Source organism: Epinephelus moara, chromosome 20 (assembly GCF_006386435.1).
Source record: "Epinephelus moara isolate mb chromosome 20, YSFRI_EMoa_1.0, whole genome shotgun sequence".
In the NCBI taxonomy this organism is placed as follows: domain Eukaryota; kingdom Metazoa; phylum Chordata; class Actinopteri; order Perciformes; family Serranidae; genus Epinephelus; species Epinephelus moara.
In genome coordinates, this window is record NC_065525.1 from 30,070,704 (window position 1) to 30,093,252 (window position 22,549).

Here is a 22,549-nt window from a genome sequence, read left to right on the forward strand (position 1 = left end):
TTGAAATCTCTGGGTGTTCACCACATACTTCTGTAGACCATCAGCATTACTCCATGCTGAAGCTACAGAGCACTGCTCACTTGGTATTGAACTACAAAAGCATCTTCCCCTTTGAGATGAACCTCTAAAGATTCTAGTGAACATAGCGCATCAGGTGTCTTTGGTCACAAGCTGCCGGCCATCACAGCTACAGTCAGAAGTGTAACAGTGATGTAGAGGGATGTGGCTGCGACCCCCGGGCAGGAGTTACAGTGTGGTGTATCACAGCAGGCATAGCTCATGGTGTAGACGGTTCCTTTGTGGCGGACGCTGTGCACCTGGCTGCAGTCCTGTTTTGCCATGCAGCCCCTGGCCGACAGGGCACTGTGGTTGCCATAGCGACCATCTGCCTTGTAGCACAGCTCGTCAGAAGGGCACTCCGTCACAATGAGCTCAGATGTCTTCTCCTTCTCCAGGACGGGGCTGTAGTAGCAGAGCAGGTTGTCACAGAGCAGTGAGGGGAGGAGAAGGTAGAACCACAGCATGGCAACGTGCACGAGCTGCAACGTGTTCGGCCTGCAAGTTAAAGAGAGGCATTTGGTATCTTAATGACCAAATATTGTGCTATAAGGAACAAAATCTGAACTTAAAGAGAACATCAGGGGCCGTATTCACAAACTTAGCCTAAACATCTCCAGCAGAGACCCAGCTTTGGAGTGATTTAGGAAAACTATCACTGCAACTCTGAAACTTTTACCCTGGTGAGAAGGTGTGGTTGACCTCACTGCAAGGTATGATGCAGTCTTCTAAAAAATGCCATTTGTTGATCATAAAAAGGTGCAGACACCCAGTGGAAACAACGTGAACTGCATCACAATATGAGACACTGATGGAAGGATGGACAGACTCAAGTCATCACTGCTGCACTATTCCATTTTTACAGTTGCTTATTAGCACTTTCATTTTTGGCATTATTGCATCGAGTGGAAGACGTGAATGCTTCTCTAATGAGATCAGCCACAAACATTATCCCTGCAAAATATAATCTGTAACCTTTCATTAAGTCACTGTCATTCAGTGTTACCGCTTTGTCCCTCTGCTATTCTCTCTTCTGCTTAAAAACTCTTAAGCCTCTTAAAAGTCCTCCTCCTTACTCCTAACAGTTCTTCACCTAAGGAGCTAACTTAAGGGTTTAGATGCTTTGTAAATAACTTATCTTTACCAGGATCTAGTCTTACGTGTGAGAGGGAAATTGTTAAAAATCATAATTTCGTAGACTCTTGTCATGAGGAGCAACTTTCTGTACTAGAAACTAGGAACTAGCAGTTACATACTGTGCTTTTACAAAGTGAGGGCACTTGTGAGAGATTTAAAATACTGCATGTGTCAAGTTCCAGAAACACTGGGGCCTACATTTCCCATAATGCAACTCATCTAGACCTTCCTGGCCTTGTAAATGCCCATATTTCAAATGCTACTTCCCCAGTTTGCAGACTTCCTGTTAAACATTTGTGGTGTCAGAGCCAGAATTAAGTCACATCACTTTAGTAATTATCTCAGACTTAACAAAGCTCCTCCAGAGTCATAAAAGATGCAATATAAAAGATTTCGTAGGCTCTGCAGAACTCCACATGACCAATATATTGAATTTGATGTATCACCATTCTCTTTCATGTTTCTTTTTTCCCCCAAGACCATCACTAAAGCCAGAAAAAAATCACCATGTTACCTTTAGAAGTATCCTAGCCTTCATTCTTTCACACAGGTGTTAATGATCTCCACTGATTGTCACATTCAAAAAAACTTAAGGATTTAAAGGCAGAAAGTGACGACAGAAACAATTTCATTAAAACAGCATAATGAAGACTCACCTGCACATTTTTAAAGATTTTAATTCCACTTAAACAGTCAAAACTTTTCAGAGCTTCTCCTGCTGAATTCTAATGTCACCAGTGACTCCAGATCTCCCCTCACAGGCCACACCTCCCACCCAGCACACCTGCTTCAAAAATCCACACAGAGGAACTACATCAAGTAGGAAGGGTGCTTTAATTATGCTGCATTCATCAGTAACCACAGAGATGATGTCAGCATTTACTCTGTTACACCAGGAGGATGGCTGACAAGTCCACCTTTTCTCTCTGGAGCTAAAATGTAATCTCAAAACACTCATGCATTTTGTTTCTCATTTAGAAAAATACTGATAATCACAGACAAATGTTAGTGTCCTTTTGGAGATTTGGGTGAGTGCCTATGGCCAACAGGCCTCTCCCCAGCTGTCTCTAAGCACTTATGATGCAGTGGCAGGTAATGTTGAGCTCCCTGACGATGTGTAATTTGCACATGAATCCAAAGACTCCTCTCTAAGAACATCATTTATGTGATTGTGCTCTATCTTGTCTGTGATCATCCCCAGCAGCGTCTTCAGATTGGTGTCAGACTTTGGTCGGCTGTTACAGTTGTCTCTGCAGCAGCAGGTGTGGCTGACGTTGAACTTGACCCCTCGATAAGAGATGATTTCATAAGAGCCACAGAGTTCAGTGTCCACGCAACCCTGAGCAGACAGAATGTGGAAGGAGCCGTAGTGTCCTCTGGAACTGGTGCAGCGCTGATTAGGCAGACACTCGCTGGTGAGGTTGGAGCAGGACTTGCCTTTGTGCTGCAGGGGACAGTAGTGACACAGCAGGCCGTCGAGGCTCAGAGCAGGTAGAACCAGAGCTGTGGCCAACAGGATGGAGGTCAGGAACCAGTGTGGTCCCAACAAAAAGACGTCCAGACTGATGTAAATCCACACACACACACACAGTTAGTCACAATCATCAGTTAGAGGTTTGAATTGTTTTGTTTAGATGAATGTTCACCTGCTCTTTCTTTGTGATCCCATCCTCCTGTATGTAAAAAAACCCAAGAGCGTTTGAAGACGTGTCAACCTGAGGAACCTCCAGACACCGGCAACCCTTGTGATTACCAAGCAGAAACAGGTGTGTCTTTGAAGCCCTCTGAGCTTACAGTGTTTCTCATGTGCTTGAACACATTTGTCCAAGCAGAAGTCACATTTTCACACACAGGCTCAAACTGAAAGTTGCTGGCCAAAATGACAGACTGTTTGCAAAATGCTTTAACAACCAAAACATTAAAAACATACAAAAGCAAATATTCCCATCCAACTTGTGGTCAAATTACAGTTTTTCACATTGTAACTGAGCCTATTAACTACACATCCCAAACCATAATGCCATCTACCAAAAGAAAGACACATTTCCCAAAACTCTTAACGCTATTCACTTGTTTTCACACATATTTCAATATTCAAAACACTTTCTGCAAAACCTAACGCGAAAGTGGACAAATAAATCAATCACTGCACTGTGTTCATTTACAAAACACATGCTGTCAATACAAGTAACTTTCTCTAGGTGCAACCACTAAACTACAAACTAACAAAGTGTTAACACACAATCAGAACTGCACAAGTCAATAAGCTATATACATATATATAGCTTTCTATTGTAGGCAGGCAGAGACCTCCCACAGCTGAGCAGGAGCCCACCCTGGTGAATATGGTGATGGTCAGTAATGCCGTCCGATTAAAGGAAATTCAAACTCCAATAATTGAAGACCTGGTAGTCCTCCAATGAACTGACAGCATCAGTATTTCCACCAGTGGTGGGTGCCTGTGGTGATGTGTCTGCGGAGTCCCTCCAGGGTTGGATAAGGCAGGCAAAGACATTTTCCCACACTGCTTGGAAAGAGCAAACGTAATGTGTGATGTTGATGAGACATCATGGCCTGACCCAGAGCTGAGACAAGATGTTAAGAATGCTGCTGCTGAGTAATCTGTACATGTGCTGCACATGCACGGAGTCTTCCTCACGTGTTTTGTCAGTGTGGCATTGCAAAGATCAGCAGCAGTATTCCCTCATCCACTGTAAGAGTTATGCAGTATATTACAGTACTGTTTTCAATTTCTCTCATCAAGCTGTTCCTGAAAGGGTTAGCTGGAAAGTCAGTGCTGTGATTTTACAAAGTTTCACATTATTTCTCTGAAAATATATTCTAAACATTTTGGTAGCACTGTTTTATCCCTCCAGAGTTTAACAATCAGTCATGTAGTCTGTGTTTTTGACAGCTTACGTGTGTTTTCTGAGGGCAAAGTTTGATTTAGATGTAAAATTATTATGTTATGTGAGGATAGTTTTAAGTTTGTGAAAATGAGTGTGCAGTTATTGATTTGTGTTTAGAGTTTTGGGAAATGGAGCATTGTCTCAAGATATGTGTTTTAGCAATCAAGAAAAACATATAACATATAATCTTTAAATTAATCATGACACAACGGACAACAAAATACAGAATACAGCTATTAATATCAACGTTACTTTGTGCTATATGTCTGTGCCATTTGGTAATACTTTATGTACTTTATAGTACATGCCAAAAAATACAAGCAAGCAACTCAAAGTATTAACTTCATTCTTGTCTCCAAAGAGGATTTTATTGGAGATAAGAAACCCTGCTGCACTCTGCTCCTGCACTTTTTAAATTCTTTTGAGAGGCCCTGTTGAAACACTGTTTAAAAAGACATTTCATCAGAAAGTTTAATTCATTCATTTTAATATTAGATTCATTTTTAAGTGTCTTTGGCCTCTTTGATCCATGCTTGCAAATAGTAACACAGAGGTGCAGTCTATATAGATGGATAGAAACTGCTGATTACACAGGTACATTAGAAATTCATAATTATGCAAGTAATTTCTATCAGCAGCTCCATTTTTTTTAAACACAGTTAATCCAAGTCTTTTTTCAGAGATCTATTAACTGTTTTGGGGAAGTGTTCACATATTTGCAAGACAAGACTCTTAAGCTGGGAAGGTGATGATGAAAAGCAAACACAAAAGAAACTGATTTTAGCCTTCAGTTTATTGCCCAAAAATATCATCTTGCTTAATGTCTCAATGCACTTTGTACAGTCTTTACCAACAACAACAAAATCCAGACTCTAAAAATCCAAAAGACAGGATCACAGCACCACCTGCTGCTCTGCACAGAACATGGGAATGTGGTGTTCAGAGCTGTTGAGTGTCATCCACGCGTTTTTAAACCTCACAAAGCGGCCACTCTCTGTTTGTAAAGCATCTGCGATACAAAATAGAAAGGAAAAAATCATCTTGTAATTGGCCATATTCTTCTTTCTTGATTGTCTGTTCATGTTCCGTAGGGCGCTGAAAAGGCGAGCTTTCCCTCCTTGTACAAAGGTTCCTGAAAATAAGAAATAAATTCTGGATAAGTTGAAATTTTCATGATATGATAGAAAATGGAGGTGTATGATTAGTAAAGTTTTAGTGGTTTGCTCACAGTCAGCTCCTCCTCATCGTCCCTGGCAGAGTTCTCCCACTCTTCTTGATCCTCTGTGGGGTCGTAGCTGTACAGAGGAATCAGCCTGTGGCGCAGCTCATCTAACCTGAGGTGAAGCATACAAATGAAAAAATGTGACAAAACATAAAATATTCCAAACTGATCTGAAAGTGATGCTTAAACCACAGAAACCAACTAACCTTGACTTCCTCCTGATAAAATAAACCTGAAGAGAAACATGAAAATAAAAACTTAAAGATAAACCTATGATGCAGTCATGTTAAAATAACCATGCAGAACTATTCTTACCATTGCCACCACACATCCAATCAGTACGAGTACAGCAACAATGATGAGTGCATAGTAACCAGGAAATCCAGGTCTGGGGTTTGAGGGTGAAATGTGGGGAGTTGTGTGGTTGAAATGCATTTCTTTCTGCTCAACTTCCGCCCTTATATAGTACACCACTCTGCTCAGTGCACCTCAGCTGACACCTCTGTGACACATTCAGTGGGGTGCTGCTGCTGTCATTCCCACTGAAAGGCCAGGTTGGGCTTACTCAACCCCGGGAAGACTCATCGGCATTGCTACAGAGAGTCAAACAGTAGCCACAGTTTACCAAGAGATTTATGATCCAATAGTCAGTATGACTGTTTCAAATGAGCCACTGCAAATAATCAATGAATGAAATTTAACTTTACAACATCCAAAACATTCCTTAGCTAAAAAACAAACAAATAATTTCATCTTACCTCACAGTATCATGTGTAGAATACAGGAACACACGTTTCCCTCTCGCTGCTTTCATTTCCCTTCACAGAAGAAACTCAGTGCTCACATACCTCAACCTGCCCAATGACATTCCTTAATGAGGAGTGGATGTGATGTAAGCTGTCGGTTTAGTTAGACTGGATGTATGTGCTTATTACACACATTACAAGTTGTTATTGTTTCAAAAATTAACACAAATACATTAAAGGATTCCAGTAGGAATAATAACTGCACAATGGTGTGGTGATATATTCTGATTATTGCTTTAAAGGTCCAGTGTGAAGGATTTAGGGGGATATATTGGAAGAAATTGAATAAATTAAGTATATTTTCTTTAGTGTATAATCACCTGAAAATAAGAATTGTTGTGTTTTCATTACCTTAGAATGAGCTGTTCGTATTTACATAGGCAGAGGGTCTGCGTCCACAGAGATCGCCATGTTGCACCACTATGTTTATACAGTGGCCCAAAACCGACAAACCAAAAACTGATTCTAGATGGGGCTTTTTGCATTTTCGCATCAGCCACTGTAGTTAGCAGCCCCTTCACATCGGGCAGTGTCAGAAAAACACAGATTTTTAAACATCAGACTGCTTTATTTAATGTTTTTACTGGTTTAAATTACAGTTTCTTTTTAACAGGAAGAAATCTCTGCGGATAATTTGACTTACAGTAAAAACCTCCTGAACAATGAACACCATGAAGGAAGTCTAACCAGGGGAATTTTCAGCTGGTTGCAGTCCCCAATCCTCACCACTAGATGCCACTAAATCCCCCTAAAATATTACACGCTGTTCCTTTAAGGTTCCACGTCGCGCTCATTTCACAAAGGTTAGGCTCTCTAGGATATATTAAGATGTGAACCCGACTTGTGACAGGTGTAGCCAAGCACCGGTGAGCCATTTCTTGAAAAAACTGTTGCCTCTCAACTCCACTCCCATCTCACCCATAACAGCCTCTATGAACAGTTCCAGTCCGGCTTCCGTACCCTCCATAGTACAGAAACAGCCCTCATCAAGATCACCAACGACCTCCTCATGGCAGCTGACTCCGGTTTAATCTCCATTCTCATCCTCCTCGATCTGAGTGTGGCCTTCAACACTATTTCTCACCCAATCCTCCTCCATAGACTCTCCTCCATAGGTATCACCCACGCCCCCCTTCACTGGTTTCACTCTTACCTCACTGGCCGCACTCAGTTCATCCAACTCAAATCCTTCACTTCACAGCCCTCCCCCGTCACTTCAGGTGTGCCCCAGGGTTCCGTCCTGGGGCCCCTCCTCTTCATTATCAATCTCCTCCCACTTGGCAATATTTTCCGTAAATTTGGTATTCACTTTCACTGCTTCGCGGATGACACCCAGCTCTACTTATCCAGTAAACCCGACACCTCTCTTCCACCCTCCTCCCTCACCCACTGCCTCTCAGAAATTAAATCCTGGTTCACCTCCAACTTCCTCAAACTCAACCCTGATAAAACAGAACTCCTCCTGGTCGGTACCAAATCCACTTTATCCAAAACTGACAGTTTCTCCCTCACTATTGACAGTTCCACAGTGTCCCCCTCCCCTCAAGTTAAGAGTCTGGGTGTCATGCTCGATAGCTCACTGTCTTTCCACTCACACATCAATAACATCACCCGGTCTGCATATTTCCACCTACGAAACATTAACCGTCTCCGCCCCTCCCTCACCCCTCACACCACGGCTATCCTGGTCCACAGCCTCGTCACCTCCCGTATTGATTATTGTAACTCACTCCTCCTTGGTGCCCCTCACAAATCCCTCCATAAGCTTCAACTGGTCCAAAACTCTGCAGCCCGCATTATTACCAGAACCCCCTCCTTTCACCACATCACCCCTGTCCTCCAGCAGCTTCACTGGCTTCCAGTCAAATTCAGAATCCATTACAAAATCCTTCTGTATACTTTCAAGGCCATTCACAACCTCGCCCCCCCCTACCTGTCTGATCTCCTCCACATCGCCACCCCCTCTCGCTCCCTCAGGTCGTCCTCCTCCCTCCACCTCTCTGTGCCCCCCGCCCGGCTCAGCACCATGGGGAGCAGAGCTTTCAGTCGCTCAGCTCCCAAACTCTGAAACTCTCTCCCCCCGGACCTCAGAAACATGGACTCTCTACCCCATTTCAAATCACAACTCAAAACCCATCTGTTCGAAATTGCATATTCCCTTTAATTGCCCACATCCATTTTTACTTTGTGTCACTCTTGTCTGTTGTTTTTATTTATTTTAATTGTGTTTTTAATGCTCTGTAAGTGTCCTTGAGTGTTGAGAAAGGTGCTTTTAAATAAATGTATTATTATTATTATTATTATTATGTACACATGTTCTGGTCTTGTCCTGCATTACAGACGTACTGGGGGGAAATCTTTGGATCACTGTCGAGGATTACTGGAAAATCTGCTATGATTGCATAATTTGGTGTAACTCCACCCACAGTACCACTCTGAAGGAAGTCCCCAACACCTCCTTCACACACTTGACGGATGAGGGAAGTCCTTCATTTTGTCAAACTGGAAGGAATCAGGTGCATAATGAGGGGCTCTCTGAGGAAATTTTACATGATGTGGGATCCTTTTTTTGAGTGTATATAAGAGAGCTGGACTTTCCAGATATTCCTGCATGATTGCTCAACTATTTTAGAGACATTAAATTGTGATGTGACAGGCAGTTGTCTGACCAACAACCATTATGTTATTTTTTAGTATCTTATATTGTTTTGATCATCATACATGCATTTTTACATGTTTTTATATTTTGATTTTATTACTATGTTGTTCTTTGTCTTGTTCTGGGTACTGACTTGATTTGTAGTATTTGTCTTAGTCCTGTTTTGGTTTTGTTTTGTTCTTATTTCACTTACTACTTTCTTTTTTGTTGTGTCACTATTGGATTATTGGCCAAATATTATCGTGTTTTCTGTCTGCTCTATTTGGAAAATTTCAGTAAACAGATTTCAATAATCAGGTCGAAGAAATTACTTAAACTGTACATAGATTTTGTGAATTTGATGTTGGAACATACTTATAAATCCTGAACATACACTCATGTAGTGTTCTCTTTCCTCCAGCAGAGGGAAAGTTGTTGTGGTCTGCAGGAGGAGGAGGAGGAGGAAGAAGAGGGAGGAGGGACAGTGGGAGTGGTGAGGAAACACAGATGGGAATCTTTCCAACTCAAGCACAGGACAGGTCTAACTCGCTAAGCATGGCTTCAGTGAGGCATTCACTACTTTGACACAGGATGGGTTAACAGAGACACAGTTAACAGAGCGTTTGATGGTAAGTTGCCAACAAAGACAAAGATAAGACTTTGCAGATGGGTTAAGTTTTGTATTTGGAGCTAAAGTTTGTCAACTGTGAATATCCTTTTAGTACCTTTGAGATCCTTAGTATTTGTAAATGTCTTAGTTTTATTGAATCATGCTTTGACGAACAGTTTCAGTTCCAGTGAACTGATGTAATGATAATGGTGCTATTGAAGACTTTCACTTTGCACAAGTGTGCCATAGATATAGTGGCGCGCACCGGTACAGTTCCTGTTAAGATTTGAAAGCTTGTTAATTATTAACCTTCAGCTTCAGTTAGACTCCAGTGAGAAAACTGCTCACTTGTTCTGCCTGCAATAACTGTCATACACTCATGTAATTCATTCCTAATTCTGGTTTTGTTTTGTTTTTCACACCATATAGGTCTGCATTCTGCCATGCTATGAAGTGAGGACGTGCTGAGACTGTGACAGGACTTGTACCACTTCCTAAAATGTGATGGATCCTTCACAAAGGCAATATGGAACAATCCAGAGACAAGATGCAAGCGCCACTGACCTCCCCATGCCTCTGACTGAGGATGACTACATTTATGAGCCCATTGAAGTCCCTCCTGGATACAGTGAAAGCAATATTTATGAGTGCACCTTGTCTGGTCTCATACCCACAACTGAATCCCAACCCAAACCCTCAGGTCATCTCCAGGGTCATGAGGGAGGAAGTCCTGGAAGTACAGACCCTCAAAGCACAAATGTGCCTCCCCCAGTCCGCCTCCCTCCTCTTCCACTCAGAACCAGACTTCCCAGTGCGTGTTTGCCAGCTAGACGAGGCATTGCACCCCCTCCTGTTCCCCCGAGGACACGAGGTCCCCTCGGCAACGGCCAAAAGCAGTTTTCCTGTGACCTCACTGAGCCTGCTCACAAACTGAATCGTTCCAGGACGGAAATACAAGAGCATGTGAGTATCTCTGCAAAGACAAAAGCCTCCTTTGTGATTGAATCAGATGACCCAGATTACAAGTGGCAAGATCAGAGTAAATGCCAAAAATATGCCATTTATCTTTTCATCACATCAGGACCCATGGGATATCAAACTACAAGACACTCCACAAGGCAGCACCAAGAGGCTGGCTTCTTTTTGTGATGCAACGTCCATGTAAGAAAGTGCATGAATATCGGTTTCTGCATATTTACAGTGGTTAATGTTTTGGCATTTAAATTTGATACAAATAAAAGACGGTATATAAAGAATGTTCCCCTTATGACACCTAAACTGTCAGTCTAATATAGCAGCCCTCCACAACTGTATCACAGAAATAAAATACTGGATGTCAGACAGTTTTCACCAACTCAGTCAGTCAAAATCCAATGTCATTGTTATAGGTCCATCCGCAACAAGAAAACTAATTTTGGAAAGCCTTGGCGATTTAACACCTCTTGTAAAACCCTCAGCCAGAAACCTTGGCATCATTTTTGACCAGGACTTGAACTTTGAACTTCATTTAAAAAAAAGTGGTCCAGACATGTTTTTATCATTTGAGAAACATAGCCAAAGTCAGGTCTTTTATCTCAGCCACAGATTTGGAGAGACTCATCCATGCTTTTATTTCTTCATGCCTCGACTATTGTAATAGCTTATATACCTGTCTCAGCCAGAAATCACTTCACCATCTACAGTTAGTACAAAATGCTGGAGCTCGGCTTTTAACTAGGTCTAAAAAATGTGACCACATCACCCCCGTTTTAGCATCCCTGCACTTGCTGCCTGTTCATTTTAGGATTGATTTTAAAATTCTTTTATTTGTTTTTAAGGCCAGACTTGGGCCCCTGCCTATATTTCAGACCTTTTATACTCACACAAACCAGCTCGCAGTCTGAGATCCGCTGATAAGGCCCTGCCAGCTGTTCCAAGGTCTAGGCTGAAAACAAAAGGCGACAGGGCCTTTGCAATCAGGGCCCCTAGACTCTGGAACGATTTGCCTGAGGAAATCAGGTTTTCAGAGTCTGTTCCTCGTTTTACATCGCTCCTCAAGACACACTTTTACAGGAAGGCTTTTATGAAGTAATGTTTAAGTTGATGTAATGTTTAATTTGTATGTATTTTGTGTTGATATTGAGTGTGTGCTGATATTTTATGCTGTAAAGCTCTTTGTTATTTATATTGAAAGTGCTATACAAATAAAGTTATCATTATTATTATTATTAAACTCTTAAAATGACAGATAAAACAAAAACAGTTACAGAACTTTAAATAGTACGTGGAGCTTTGACCTCTATGTGTGACTCATTTCAATGAACTGACAGAAACATGATTCTGCCTTTTGTTCTTTTAACTCCACGTTACTTCATAGGAAGTTTGAGTACAAAACATATTTGTCATCATACTTTCATTTCACACTGGCAACCTGTTTACCTTCTCTGGCAGGCTAATGTCACGGTACAGGCATGCAGACAGCGTTCATAACTCAGGTGTGGTATGGAGTCGAGTGTTACACATCCACCCTGCCCTGCTGCAGCAGGTGGAGGTTAATGTCAGCGTGACCACTGACTGGGGCGATCACCAGCTCCCCTTCCCCACCACAGGTAAGAGTCACTAACACAGTAACACACATACAATACTTATAATAACTGTTGTTTGTAATCACAGTCAATTAAGAGACAGTTACATTCAGAGGACTGTGTTTCATTTGATGATGTCACACCTTGAAATAATAATAAACATAATAATAGTAATTATAATTAGATCCTTTACTAAAGTAAAAGTAGTGAAACCACAATGTAAAAATTCTGTACTTAAGTGTCAGACATAGAAGTACTTACTGGGAAAAGTGGCCCCTTTTAGAGTATTAAATTCTGAAGCTCCCAAAGTCCTGAAACATTTTTTAATCTTAATAAATAGCTAATAAAAAACAAAACAAACAAAACAAAATAGGACTTCAGGGGCTGCTGTGTGAATGTTGTTTTGTGGGATAATTTACAACTCTGTCATTCTTATTAACACATGGTGACCTCCAGCACGGTTTCATTGGAATATTTGAAATGGACCCAAAGTCTTAACAACACATCACATGTTGGTGGGCACAAAATGTGTTCAAATTACATGCTAGCAACACAAACGCAATGCCAGTGCAAAGTCAATGAGGATCTTTTGTCGTGGTGGACACACACATTAAGTATAATGTGCAAAAAAGCTTGTGAAGGGCAGGTGGAGCGTCGGTGGATGGGTCAAACAAACATGGACTTTCAACAAGGAGAGTGATGTTAGCATGATGTGAAACCAAAAGTCCATGTGGATACGTGGCTTGATGGACTTTACGTATTTATGCACAGCATGTACGTGCCTAGTTATTTTAACAGAAACCAAAATCTTTTCCTAAACTGAACCAAGTATTTATTTTTGTTCTCTAAACCTGACCAAGTTGTTTTCTTTCTGTGAACATAACAAAACTGTGACTGTAACAGGCTTTGCACTGGCATTGTTTTTATATTACCAGCACGTTATTTAAACACATTTCATAACCACCAGCATCTAAAGCATTGTTTAGAGCAGCGGATCTCAAATGGTGTGCTGTGATGCTGTGGGACTTTGTGATAACCACACATTATTATTGCAATATTCAACTGGGCCTATACAAAAAGTTACTGATGAATTTTTAATTGACTGTATCAGTATGTTGTGCGCATCCATTTCCTAATAAAGAGGCAAACTTGAAAGTTGTTTTTTTAAAACCTATTTGTCACTGTTCACATTTGGGAATTGTAAGTGTGTGACTCATCACATTATCTTACATTATTTCCCATTTAAATGGATGTGTTACTGGTGCTTTGATGTAATTTTAAAAAGTTCAAAATGAATTCTTAAATCATCTTGTTAAATATATAGAGTAAGCTGTTTTCAATTGTTATTTGATATTAGTAATCAAAAACAAACATTTATGTTGTAATAAGAGTGTTAACACACCTTTTAGAGCCTATTGTGCACAGATATAAATAAAGGTGTGCCTCTAGAGTTTGGCTTGCCCTTTGGCGTGCCTTGGGCACAAAAAGTTTGAAAACCACTGATTTAGAGGTTGTGTCCATTTTATGTATGTCTGTGTTGTGACCTCATGTAAATCCTTTCAGAGCTTTGCACAAATCCATCCTGTGGATGTGCAGGGCCTTTGGTCTATAGTGAAGCATTGTATTTTGTTAGTTGATCACATGCTTTGTAATGTAAAACCAAAGTAACTACAGCTGTCAGATAAATGTAGTGGAGTAAAAGTATAAAGTAGCAGAAAAAGGAAACACTCCACCATTATTGTTATGTGCTGCAGTACCTGAGGACACTTGACTTGTTCTTCAGTCACTGCAGGTGTTGGCAGAAGTGTGTGGACTCTGAACTCTAATGTTTTATCCAGTGAACAGGACAGTGAAGAGTCTGATCGATGAGATCTTCCAGCTGCTGGACCTCACTCCCAGCACAAGTGGGCATCATTATTTAAAGCTGTGTGACTCTGATGAGTATCTCCACAAGTGAGTCATTAATCCAGGAATAAATATTTATCAATAAGCTCTGATGTTCCAGCTAATGAGGTTCTTTTTAAAAATTTGTTTTTTATGTATTTGCATATATATATTATACTAGTATGATAATGTGTACAGCTTTCATTGCATTTTTATGTATTTTTTTCCTTTATTGTGTCACTACATTTGACCCCTAGCGGACAGATAAAGTGAATTTCATTTAATGTTCTATCTCAACATGTTGTGTTTCCACAATCTCTGTTTAATTTGGTGATCTCTCTCCTCAGTGAGGAGCTTTTGGGCATGCATGAGATTATTCAGATCTACTACAAATTTGAGAGAGTCGTCCCCCTCCGACTGCTCCACACGAACAACCGCAAACACAGTCTGAGCCGGGATGTAAGTCAGTTGAAACTCCTTCTCTGTTCCCACCCACCGTGTAGATCATTTACAAAGAAGGGGCGGCCTGTCTTCGGTCTTGAAATACTGCTTTGTCAAACACCTGTGTCTGGCCCTCAGCCAGCCTGTTATCATCCGGGCTAGCTTGTAGCTGTAAAAACCTCCACCCTGACTTCTTGACTTTGTTCTGTTTACACATCACGTCATGGCTGGTGCCATTTAGCAGCAGGAATGAAATAGAATAAGGGTGAACTTCATATTTCTTTGGATTTATAGTCATAAAAATAAGATAAAATCTCCCTGTCATTCAACGATTTTATGTGCTTAAATTCTGTACGCTACACAATAAACTCCCACAATCCTACGCAGCAATCAGTATTTCAACCCGTGTCTTTTTTAATTCCCTGAGGTGGAGGACGACATCACTTCATGCCAGCTGTACCAGTTCCTGCGTCCTGTCTGTGTCTTTAACACCTGCAAGTAAGAACCATCCCGCTTCAGTTCTGTAAAACAAAGAATGACAAACAATGACAACAATTCAGTGGGTCATGTGTCAACCAGTGTCTGTTTGTAGGAAACAAAAGGAAAGGTAGCTTTGCTTTGTGGTTCCCCACCACTATGTCATCTGTGTGTGTTTAACCTTCGCTCCTCTCTCAGGTTGAGCCTGCAGGATGTGCTCAGCAGCTACAACAGAGCGGTGACAGAGCTAATGAGAAGTAAGGTCAGTAAAGGGAGGACTGAGCAGTGTTTGACTGTGATTCTTTGCATTTGTTTTGACTGTATACTATGAGTTTCACCACGTCGGGATAATTTAGATGCATCAGTAGGAGTGATGTGTCCTGAGCTGACTTTCTGTTGCTTCTCTGACGTGGGGTCTGATCTCATCTTCTCTGCAGTCTGGGATGAACGTTAATGTGCTCGCTGGCCGCGTTCGCACCATCAGCAATCTTCTGTGTGGGCTCTCGTGTCAGGAGCTGGAGGACGCTATTGGCCGGCTCAACAGAATCAATCCCATACCTCTGGTAGGATATCACATACATGTTAAACTTCTCTCTGAATTAAAGGCTGACTTCATCTTGATACAGTGCAGTCCCATTAGGTTTTGAGCCCTTTGTCTTTGTCATGTGTGATTACTTTCAAATTCTCCTGTAAGCTACTGAATACCTTTTTAAATAATGCTGTGTTATCTTTATTTGCAAGCCTCTCCTGAGGTGTGACGCTGCAATTCACCAGAAAAAAATGAGGTGTGGAAGAAAAGAACACCTCCTCATGTCTCATCAACAATACAAACCTGTGTTTCCTTATCGTTTTACAGAGTCATGATGAGATGTCAGAGTGTGAATCAGGTGCGTAGCTGTTACTCAACTGTAATGCCACATAAATGAAACATTTAAGGGAGCTCTATACGACATTCAGAACATTGATATAGCAGCAAACCAGGGGCGCAGATCTTGTTTCAACACTGAGGGGATACATATGACACGGGAGGATTTGGGGTCCTCTGCCAGAAAATTTTAAGCAACAATTGGTGCCTGTTCTGCATCAATCTATGGTGCAAATGTCTTTGATTGTGTCTAAATTAAAGTCCTCAGCTACTTTCGTCTTTTTACTGGGGGGGACAAATGCACATGTTCTAAATATTTAGGGGTTTGTCCCTTGCGTCCCCCCTGAAATCTACACATATGCAGCAAATTACTATTTGCTATGTAAAGATATAGTTTAGTAAGTACTGAGCTGAGAATGAAGTCACGCTACATCTGAGTGTGTGTTGTAATCTGAGTTCCTCTGTTTTTTGTTGTGGTTGCCAGTCCGGCTGCGGGTGCATGTCAGTGCATGTTAGTGCGTGAGAGTCCCTCCCTCCATGTCCCAAAGCTAGCTGCCGCTCTGCACCGTAGAGTTCTCAATCTCAACCTGAGCCCGACAGGTCAGACTGGGTTTGGACTGAAAATGTGTGCTGATAAGAGCATGTGAGCGGAGCGGAAGGATTTTGAGTGAGGAGTGGCTATTTTTTTAAAAAGGTGGAGCGGAGCCTTATCTCTCGCTCCACTTTTGCTCTGGTCGCTCATGCCCCACCCAGAATGCATCTTTGCACCTGCGCACACCCACACTATTTTCTTTCAAAGCTATGGAGTTTACTGTGTACTTCAGAAAAGAAACTGAGAAGAGAAGCAGCGGTACCTTGGAGAACGGTCCCTAACTACGGGGAGAGGCAAGAGGGCTTCCCCGGAGGTCGGCCGCTTAACCCGGTGCGTCTCCTCCACACTTTGACTTATTTCTACCCTGCCGACAGCGGTACCGTGGAGAACGGTCCCTAATTGCAGGGAGAGGGCTTCCCCAGAGAATCTACCAAGCTCATGTTTTATTTGTGAATAGAAGATTACAGATTAGGGTAGTACGACACAGTTTTTTTGAGCAGAGTGGTGAGCGAGTGGAGCGGGATAAAATTTATAATGAAAATTTACAAAGTGACAGGTCTGCGAGCGAGGAGCGGAAATTTTCACCCGCTCCGCTCCAATCACATGCTCTGGTGCTGATCAGCCAGGTTGGGTAGGGCTCAGGCTGTGTTTTTTTTTTGGTTGTTTTTTCTTAATAAATAAATGAATAACTACTAAAAAGTGCCGGCAGGGAGAGAAGGAAAGGAAGCAGCCAGGCTCCTTTCTGGGCTCTCTGTCCTTCCTTCTGGCTGATATAGATATAAGCAGATATAAGCAAGCGTGTATTAACATATCTGTCAACAGCTGTTCCTCCATGTGTGGGCACCCATAAGTTGAGGCTGGTGTATACACAGATAATAAATGGCAATATAGTAAAACATAGCTGTAGATGTTGATGTTGACAATGTTGTTGACACATTAACTGTGCATTCATAAATGCTTAACAATGTCATTACATCTGCTTATAACTACATTATAGTATGTTATAAACCATTTATCAAATGTTTGTGTGCTACCTATGAACATTAAACAGGGGGGACTTAAAGTTAATAGTCTGGTATGTTAATGTTTTAATTGTCTAAACTGATGTTCATTCGTTGTATTCCAGCCATGATCATGCTCCACAAGGCGCTGCTCAAAGTGCTGCAGATCTTTTTTGACAACTTCCATTCAGACTTCAGAGCTCAGGATGTAACCAGTAACCCGCAAATACTCGACGTTGAGGACAACTCTGAAATCATCCAGTTCAATATTTCTGCTCTCTACCAACTACAACCCACCTGGTTAACTAAGTATGTGTTCATTTATAATCACACACAGACACACATTTTGATACGTGCATTTACAGACATACTGATACAAAAATAGGTGCACACACATATGCAAATGTTGACCACAGCCCTGAGAAGAACAATGGCTTTTATTGCTTTCTGTTTCCTTTCCATTATTTTTAGTTACGAGTGCTTCTCTGTTTCCTGTGAGCTGACATACGGAGGAACAAAGATATGTGACACAGGCATTTCTGAGAACATCAGCACCGCCTTGTCGTACGGAAACAAGATCCACTGTAACCGCATGTAAGAGAAAGATCTGTTAGAGTATCCTACTGTAAATGTTGTTTCATCACATTCAGCTTCCTCTTTGAATTCCTTTCCTTGTTCACACAAGAATTACATCATGGTTTAAGAAGTAAAAGTAGATTCAGCAGAATTGTTTTCAAGCCTATGTGTGTGTGTGTGTGTGTGTGTGTGAAGTAATCTATGTCAATTCATGTGTGAGCATTAGCAGAAAACTATAGCAAGGAAAATGATATACGAGATAACATAAATGGATAGCTGAGGAAAAAAAACAACATGTTTATGACTGTATGTTTTTGATTTTAGGATGGCATTCCCAGTTCCAGTAAATCAGCTGCCATATGAGAGCATGTTGACGTTTCGCCTCAAGGGCTCCAAGCGAGGCAAAAGCCCCGAACTTCTAGGCTGGGCTGTGCTACCTTTTTACAGCGACAGGTAGGTTGTCCACAACATTTACACCATGTGGACTGGTTTAAAATTCAAAAATCGCATCTGACTAAATGATAATGCAGGAGTAGGCTTGGGAGGAAGAATTAAATTTCCTATATCAGCTCAGTATTGTTTTATGCACTCTGAATGTGTAGCAAATGTTTGTGGGGACCACCTATTGTGAGATATTGGAGGGTGTCTGAATCACGTGATTATAAAATGACTTCTGTGCCTGCCTGAACTAGCATTTGTAAATTGATGAAGTCAAGTGCCCCTTTAATGAAATAATCTCGAAGATTTACATTTAAACAAATGTCTGTTAAGTCGGTAACACAGGAGTGATTGAGCCTGTTGCTGTGTTTCCATGAATGTATTTTATGCACATTTTGAAGTATCGCATTAGAAAAGCTTTGTGGAAACGGCAAAATGCAATAAAACATCAATTGCATTATATATTTTTTATGTTTGCGTGAGGTGGTTTTTGTCTCGGTCGTTGTTTTCCAGTGCGAATCATTGCATTAAAGTATCTTTGTCTCCAGACAGCATGAAACCCAGCCAATACAAGCTGATATGACACAACCAAAACTGGCCCAATTAAAACAAATCCCTTAAGACCTCTCTCAGTTTTCCTGTCATAGATGAGTTAGATGGCTAAAGGGACTTGTTTTGTTTCCAGTCACAACCTCTACTTCTTCTACTGTGTATACTGGCGGATTACAGCCATGCATAAAGAGTAGCCTATAACACCAACTTCAGATGAAACTCTGCTTTGCATAGCCTATTTCTTTTTTCTCCAAACCAGTTGATAGAAACGCATCTACCTTGCACTTCTTTTTTGCCACATTTCAAAAGTTCACTTAAAATTTGCTTGACAACTCAATGGAAATAGGATTCATGATCCTTGAATTTGCAGTATTCTGAAGTGGGTGTCGACATCCCTGGGCGATATCCCTGGGACAGGCGCACAGTTAGTGAAGCATCTTTCATCACCCAGCAGTGGTTACTCTGCTAGAAAGGAAAGGCAGAGCTAACACAACAAACTCACTCTTCAACTGATGTTTGTGAAGCTGCATTATGTTTTTCTGGTCTCTGCTAACGTTGCAGGTAAAAGGTCACTATGGCCAAACAAACACAGACAAGAGTGATGTCACACAGGTGACAATGTTCCAGTCTCTGGGCAGTGAGTTCCAAAACCACACCTTCACAAGTACCGCATAACGCCAACAGTACCACAACTGACAACGAAACACAGATTTTTGAGATTGTAACTTAAATCTTTTTGAGTGAGGTTCAGAGACAAAATCAGTCATTTTTATGTTTTTTGTTATGTAGAGCACAGCTTGGGCCCCTCAGTACGAGCTTTTAAATCACTTATTGTGCTTATGTTATTTTTAGGCCTGTCAAACAAAGGTAAAGCAACTCCTACCAGAGTGTGAGTGGTAATCAAATAAATGCATGTATGCCACACTGTTAAAGCAAAGGAGTGCAATGTCCAGTCAGTGTCAATATGGTATGCAGATAATACTGATTACTTACTGATGTCCAATGATCCCGGTTTCAGGAGTTCCAGTTTTGTTGTTTTCTCTGATTCATACAAGTGATATATTCACATATTCTTTTCCTGTACAGTACTTCCTGGACATTTTATAAACTCTATTTTAAAAACTGTTTTTGAACATTTCCTGAGTCCTTAGGCTATTATAATTAGTGACATGCAGTATGTGCACTTCTGTGTGTCTAGGACTCTGGTGAAAGGGACTGTTCTGCTCAGTATGTCCACACTGACGGAGCTGCCTGCTCCTCCCTCCCCTGCCCTGTTTGACAGCCACAGACAAGCCGTAGGGGTCATACTGCAGGTGAGTAACACTGGACAACTCTGCCCTCTGTTGATCAAAAGACAAATGACACCACGTTACCCGTTTAATTATTCATCCACCCATCTTTCCCCAGCTCGAGTTTCATGACGAGTTTGAGTGGAAGTATCAGCGGCCCATCGCCCTCCCTGGTTCTATTGTATTTACTCAGCCTTGTGAGGCTGTCCAAAAGAAAATGTTGGAGGTCTCTAAGAAGCACTGCCTCTGCTTGTGAGTAGAGGAAAACAAAGACATTATATTATTAACTACTGCACAAGTTCAAAGTTTCATATTTTTTTACATAAATGATTTTTTCATTTCTGAAGGTGGATTTTTATCTCCTCATTTGTTTTTGCTGTCTGTATCCCTAAACACATTCCCGACATTGCCTCTCTGTCCCCAGTCTTACAAAAAATGAGAAGGCTTTCCTCTGGAGTAAGCGCCACTGTAGTGACAAAGCAAGTACATTCCTCCACCTGGTGCTGGGCGGAGCCTTCAGGTGGCAGCCTGAGGACTTGACAGAAATCTATACAGTTGTAGATAACTGGCTTATCCATCTGCCTGAGGAGGCGCTCTTCCTGCTCAGTGACAGGTAGGTTCCACTTGGTTCAAATGCAGAAATATACGGGGGCCGAGACGTGTCGAATGACCTACATATCCAAAACGCTTTACAAATAAAAAACATAAGCTCATTAACAGAAAAAATGGAAGCAAAACCCACAATGGAAACAAGTGTCAACGGCTGTTGAAAATGAAACGGGCCTGTTGCTGCCTGATCCGTACATCCTGCTCAATCAGTATTGCCCATGTGCAACTCTTAACAGAGATGAGAAGGGAACAAGATGGCTCAGTCATTAGCTACGGCCATCATCAGCTTCAGAAAAAAGTGTTTAATGCATAATGTTATTAATTAAGACAAGTTCTACTGTCCTCTGTAAGAGCTCATCAGCCAAATGTGGTACTGCAAGTGACAAGATGCCATGGGGGCCTAAAAGACTATTCCTTGTAGGGAACAATCCAAAACATGACAAAATATGTAAATATATGTCCATAGAAGTCACCATTTATTCTCACATCATATGCTGTTCTGAATCTTACCTATTAGGCTTTTTACATTGCACATAGCCCCAGGCTAAGGGAGCTGTTAGCCTGCGGCTAAGCAAGCGTTCACACTGGCACAATCCTGACACGTTTTAAGTGAGGTAACCCCTGACTGAGTTGCGTTAGCACCAAGTTTGCAGGGTTAGCCAATGAAAATGGACTAAACTCGCAGCTACAAGTTTCCAGTGTGAAGCAGGGCTAAGTAGACAGAAAGAATTTAAGAATCCTAATGCAAACATGAGTTACATGGTCTAACAAGTATTTAACCCAGGGCTAGTAGAAGTGCATTGTGAATCTTACAGCCCTGGGTTTAGGTTAACCCTGGGTCAACAATGTGTGTGTGAAAAGGGGCTCAAGGTCAACTCTTATCTAAGGATAGCCCTGGGTTAAAAGAATACAGTGTGAATAGCCTCATTGTTTTATCCACAGCTGATAATGGAAGTACTGTAGCCAACAAGTGAGCTGTCTTGCTTCTTTCTCACTTCCGTTGTGGCTGTTGCATTTGTGTTGTCCATTAATGGCCTTGTGTTTTCTAAATTTGCGAAGCGTTTTGGATATGCAGTTCGTTCAACACATCTCAGCCACTACAGAAGCAGGGACACAGTCATTATGCAAAGCTGCAGGGACCAACAAAAGTGATAACATACAACACATGGAGAAAGCCTTATTTGTTTGTTGTTTGCTTGGTAATGTGTTCTGGTTCAATAACCACCATACCACATACTGCAGCGGGTAATCTGCATCTTTAAAAGGAGGTGATGTAAAATATTTTATGATATTTAAGAACGCATTGTCTGTGTTCATGTGACTATTCTAGCAGGACAGGGGTCCCAGGTCAACACATACACACACAATAACTACAGGAAGAAAGAAAAAACACTGTATATATGCTTAAATATGCTTAAAAACGTATGCGTGGAGTTAGTATTAAATACAGTAATAAATATCTAAAACGTACAGAAGAAATGACGCTGTCCAAGAGCATAAAAATGACCTAAAAAGAACAGAGAAGGCTGACAGAAAAAAGGGAATAAAAGAGCAGTTTTAGAGGCATGTCGAGCACAGCTACAGTACATCCTGAGGGCAGCAGAATGTGACCAGCTAGGTTCAATATGCTCATTGATTTCCATACGTAATGTTGGTCATAAAAAGAACTCAGATCCATCTTGGTTTCCCTCTAGCTGTTTCTGCTGTTATACACACAGGCTGTGGAACTAACAAATTAAAATACGAGGTTAAAAGACTCAACAGGTTTATGAATAACTAAACTCACTGAAAAAGAGGTCAGTTCTTGGAGAAGGTGCACTCTTTGCTGGCCACACTTATCATCTTTGTGTTTATACATCACCTTATCTATTTGTCACACAGT

At 41.3% G+C, this 22,549-nt stretch overlaps 4 protein-coding genes across 5 annotated transcripts in view; 1 reads left to right on the forward strand and 3 right to left on the reverse strand.

Annotated features, from left to right (window-relative positions):
* On the reverse strand, positions 1–19,960 carry LOC126408025 (protein Bouncer-like). Of its 2 annotated transcripts, none has more exons than XM_050073375.1 (2): positions 19,763–19,960; positions 1–555 (listed from the first exon to the last, which is right to left on the reverse strand). In XM_050073375.1, the coding sequence occupies exon 2, from the start codon at positions 522–524 to the stop codon at positions 165–167; it is 360 nt and encodes a 119-aa protein (XP_049929332.1). In that variant the 5' UTR covers positions 525–555; positions 19,763–19,960; the 3' UTR covers positions 1–164. The 2 variants fall into 2 exon arrangements, with proteins under 2 accessions (XP_049929332.1, XP_049929331.1); XM_050073374.1 differs by lacking the exon at positions 19,763–19,960 and adding an exon at positions 1,851–1,989.
* On the reverse strand, positions 2,085–2,923 carry LOC126408024 (protein Bouncer-like). The gene is made up of 2 exons (XM_050073373.1): positions 2,841–2,923; positions 2,085–2,756 (listed from the first exon to the last, which is right to left on the reverse strand). Exons 1-2 carry the CDS (start codon positions 2,861–2,863, stop codon positions 2,270–2,272), a joined length of 510 nt encoding a protein of 169 aa, XP_049929330.1. The 5' UTR covers positions 2,864–2,923; the 3' UTR covers positions 2,085–2,269.
* On the reverse strand, positions 4,878–6,221 carry LOC126408026 (small integral membrane protein 29-like). Its single transcript, XM_050073376.1, has 5 exons — positions 6,084–6,221; positions 5,641–5,918; positions 5,532–5,557; positions 5,332–5,437; positions 4,878–5,235 (listed from the first exon to the last, which is right to left on the reverse strand). Exons 2-5 carry the CDS (start codon positions 5,758–5,760, stop codon positions 5,182–5,184), a joined length of 306 nt encoding a protein of 101 aa, XP_049929333.1. The 5' UTR covers positions 5,761–5,918; positions 6,084–6,221; the 3' UTR covers positions 4,878–5,181.
* pik3c2g (phosphatidylinositol-4-phosphate 3-kinase catalytic subunit type 2 gamma) overlaps positions 9,268–22,549 on the forward strand; it is a 24,036-nt gene continuing 10,754 nt past the window's right edge. The window contains exons 1-16 of the mRNA XM_050073371.1: positions 9,268–9,398; positions 9,809–10,342; positions 10,461–10,540; positions 11,810–11,967; positions 13,782–13,896; positions 14,175–14,286; positions 14,696–14,766; positions 14,944–15,007; positions 15,183–15,308; positions 15,602–15,632; positions 17,329–17,512; positions 17,675–17,797; positions 18,104–18,232; positions 19,968–20,082; positions 20,177–20,310; positions 20,483–20,671. Coding sequence (XP_049929328.1) covers positions 9,884–10,342; positions 10,461–10,540; positions 11,810–11,967; positions 13,782–13,896; positions 14,175–14,286; positions 14,696–14,766; positions 14,944–15,007; positions 15,183–15,308; positions 15,602–15,632; positions 17,329–17,512; positions 17,675–17,797; positions 18,104–18,232; positions 19,968–20,082; positions 20,177–20,310; positions 20,483–20,671 — 2,090 coding nt within the window. The 5' untranslated portion in view covers positions 9,268–9,398; positions 9,809–9,883. The remainder of the gene's footprint in view (positions 9,399–9,808; positions 10,343–10,460; positions 10,541–11,809; positions 11,968–13,781; positions 13,897–14,174; positions 14,287–14,695; positions 14,767–14,943; positions 15,008–15,182; positions 15,309–15,601; positions 15,633–17,328; positions 17,513–17,674; positions 17,798–18,103; positions 18,233–19,967; positions 20,083–20,176; positions 20,311–20,482; positions 20,672–22,549) is intronic.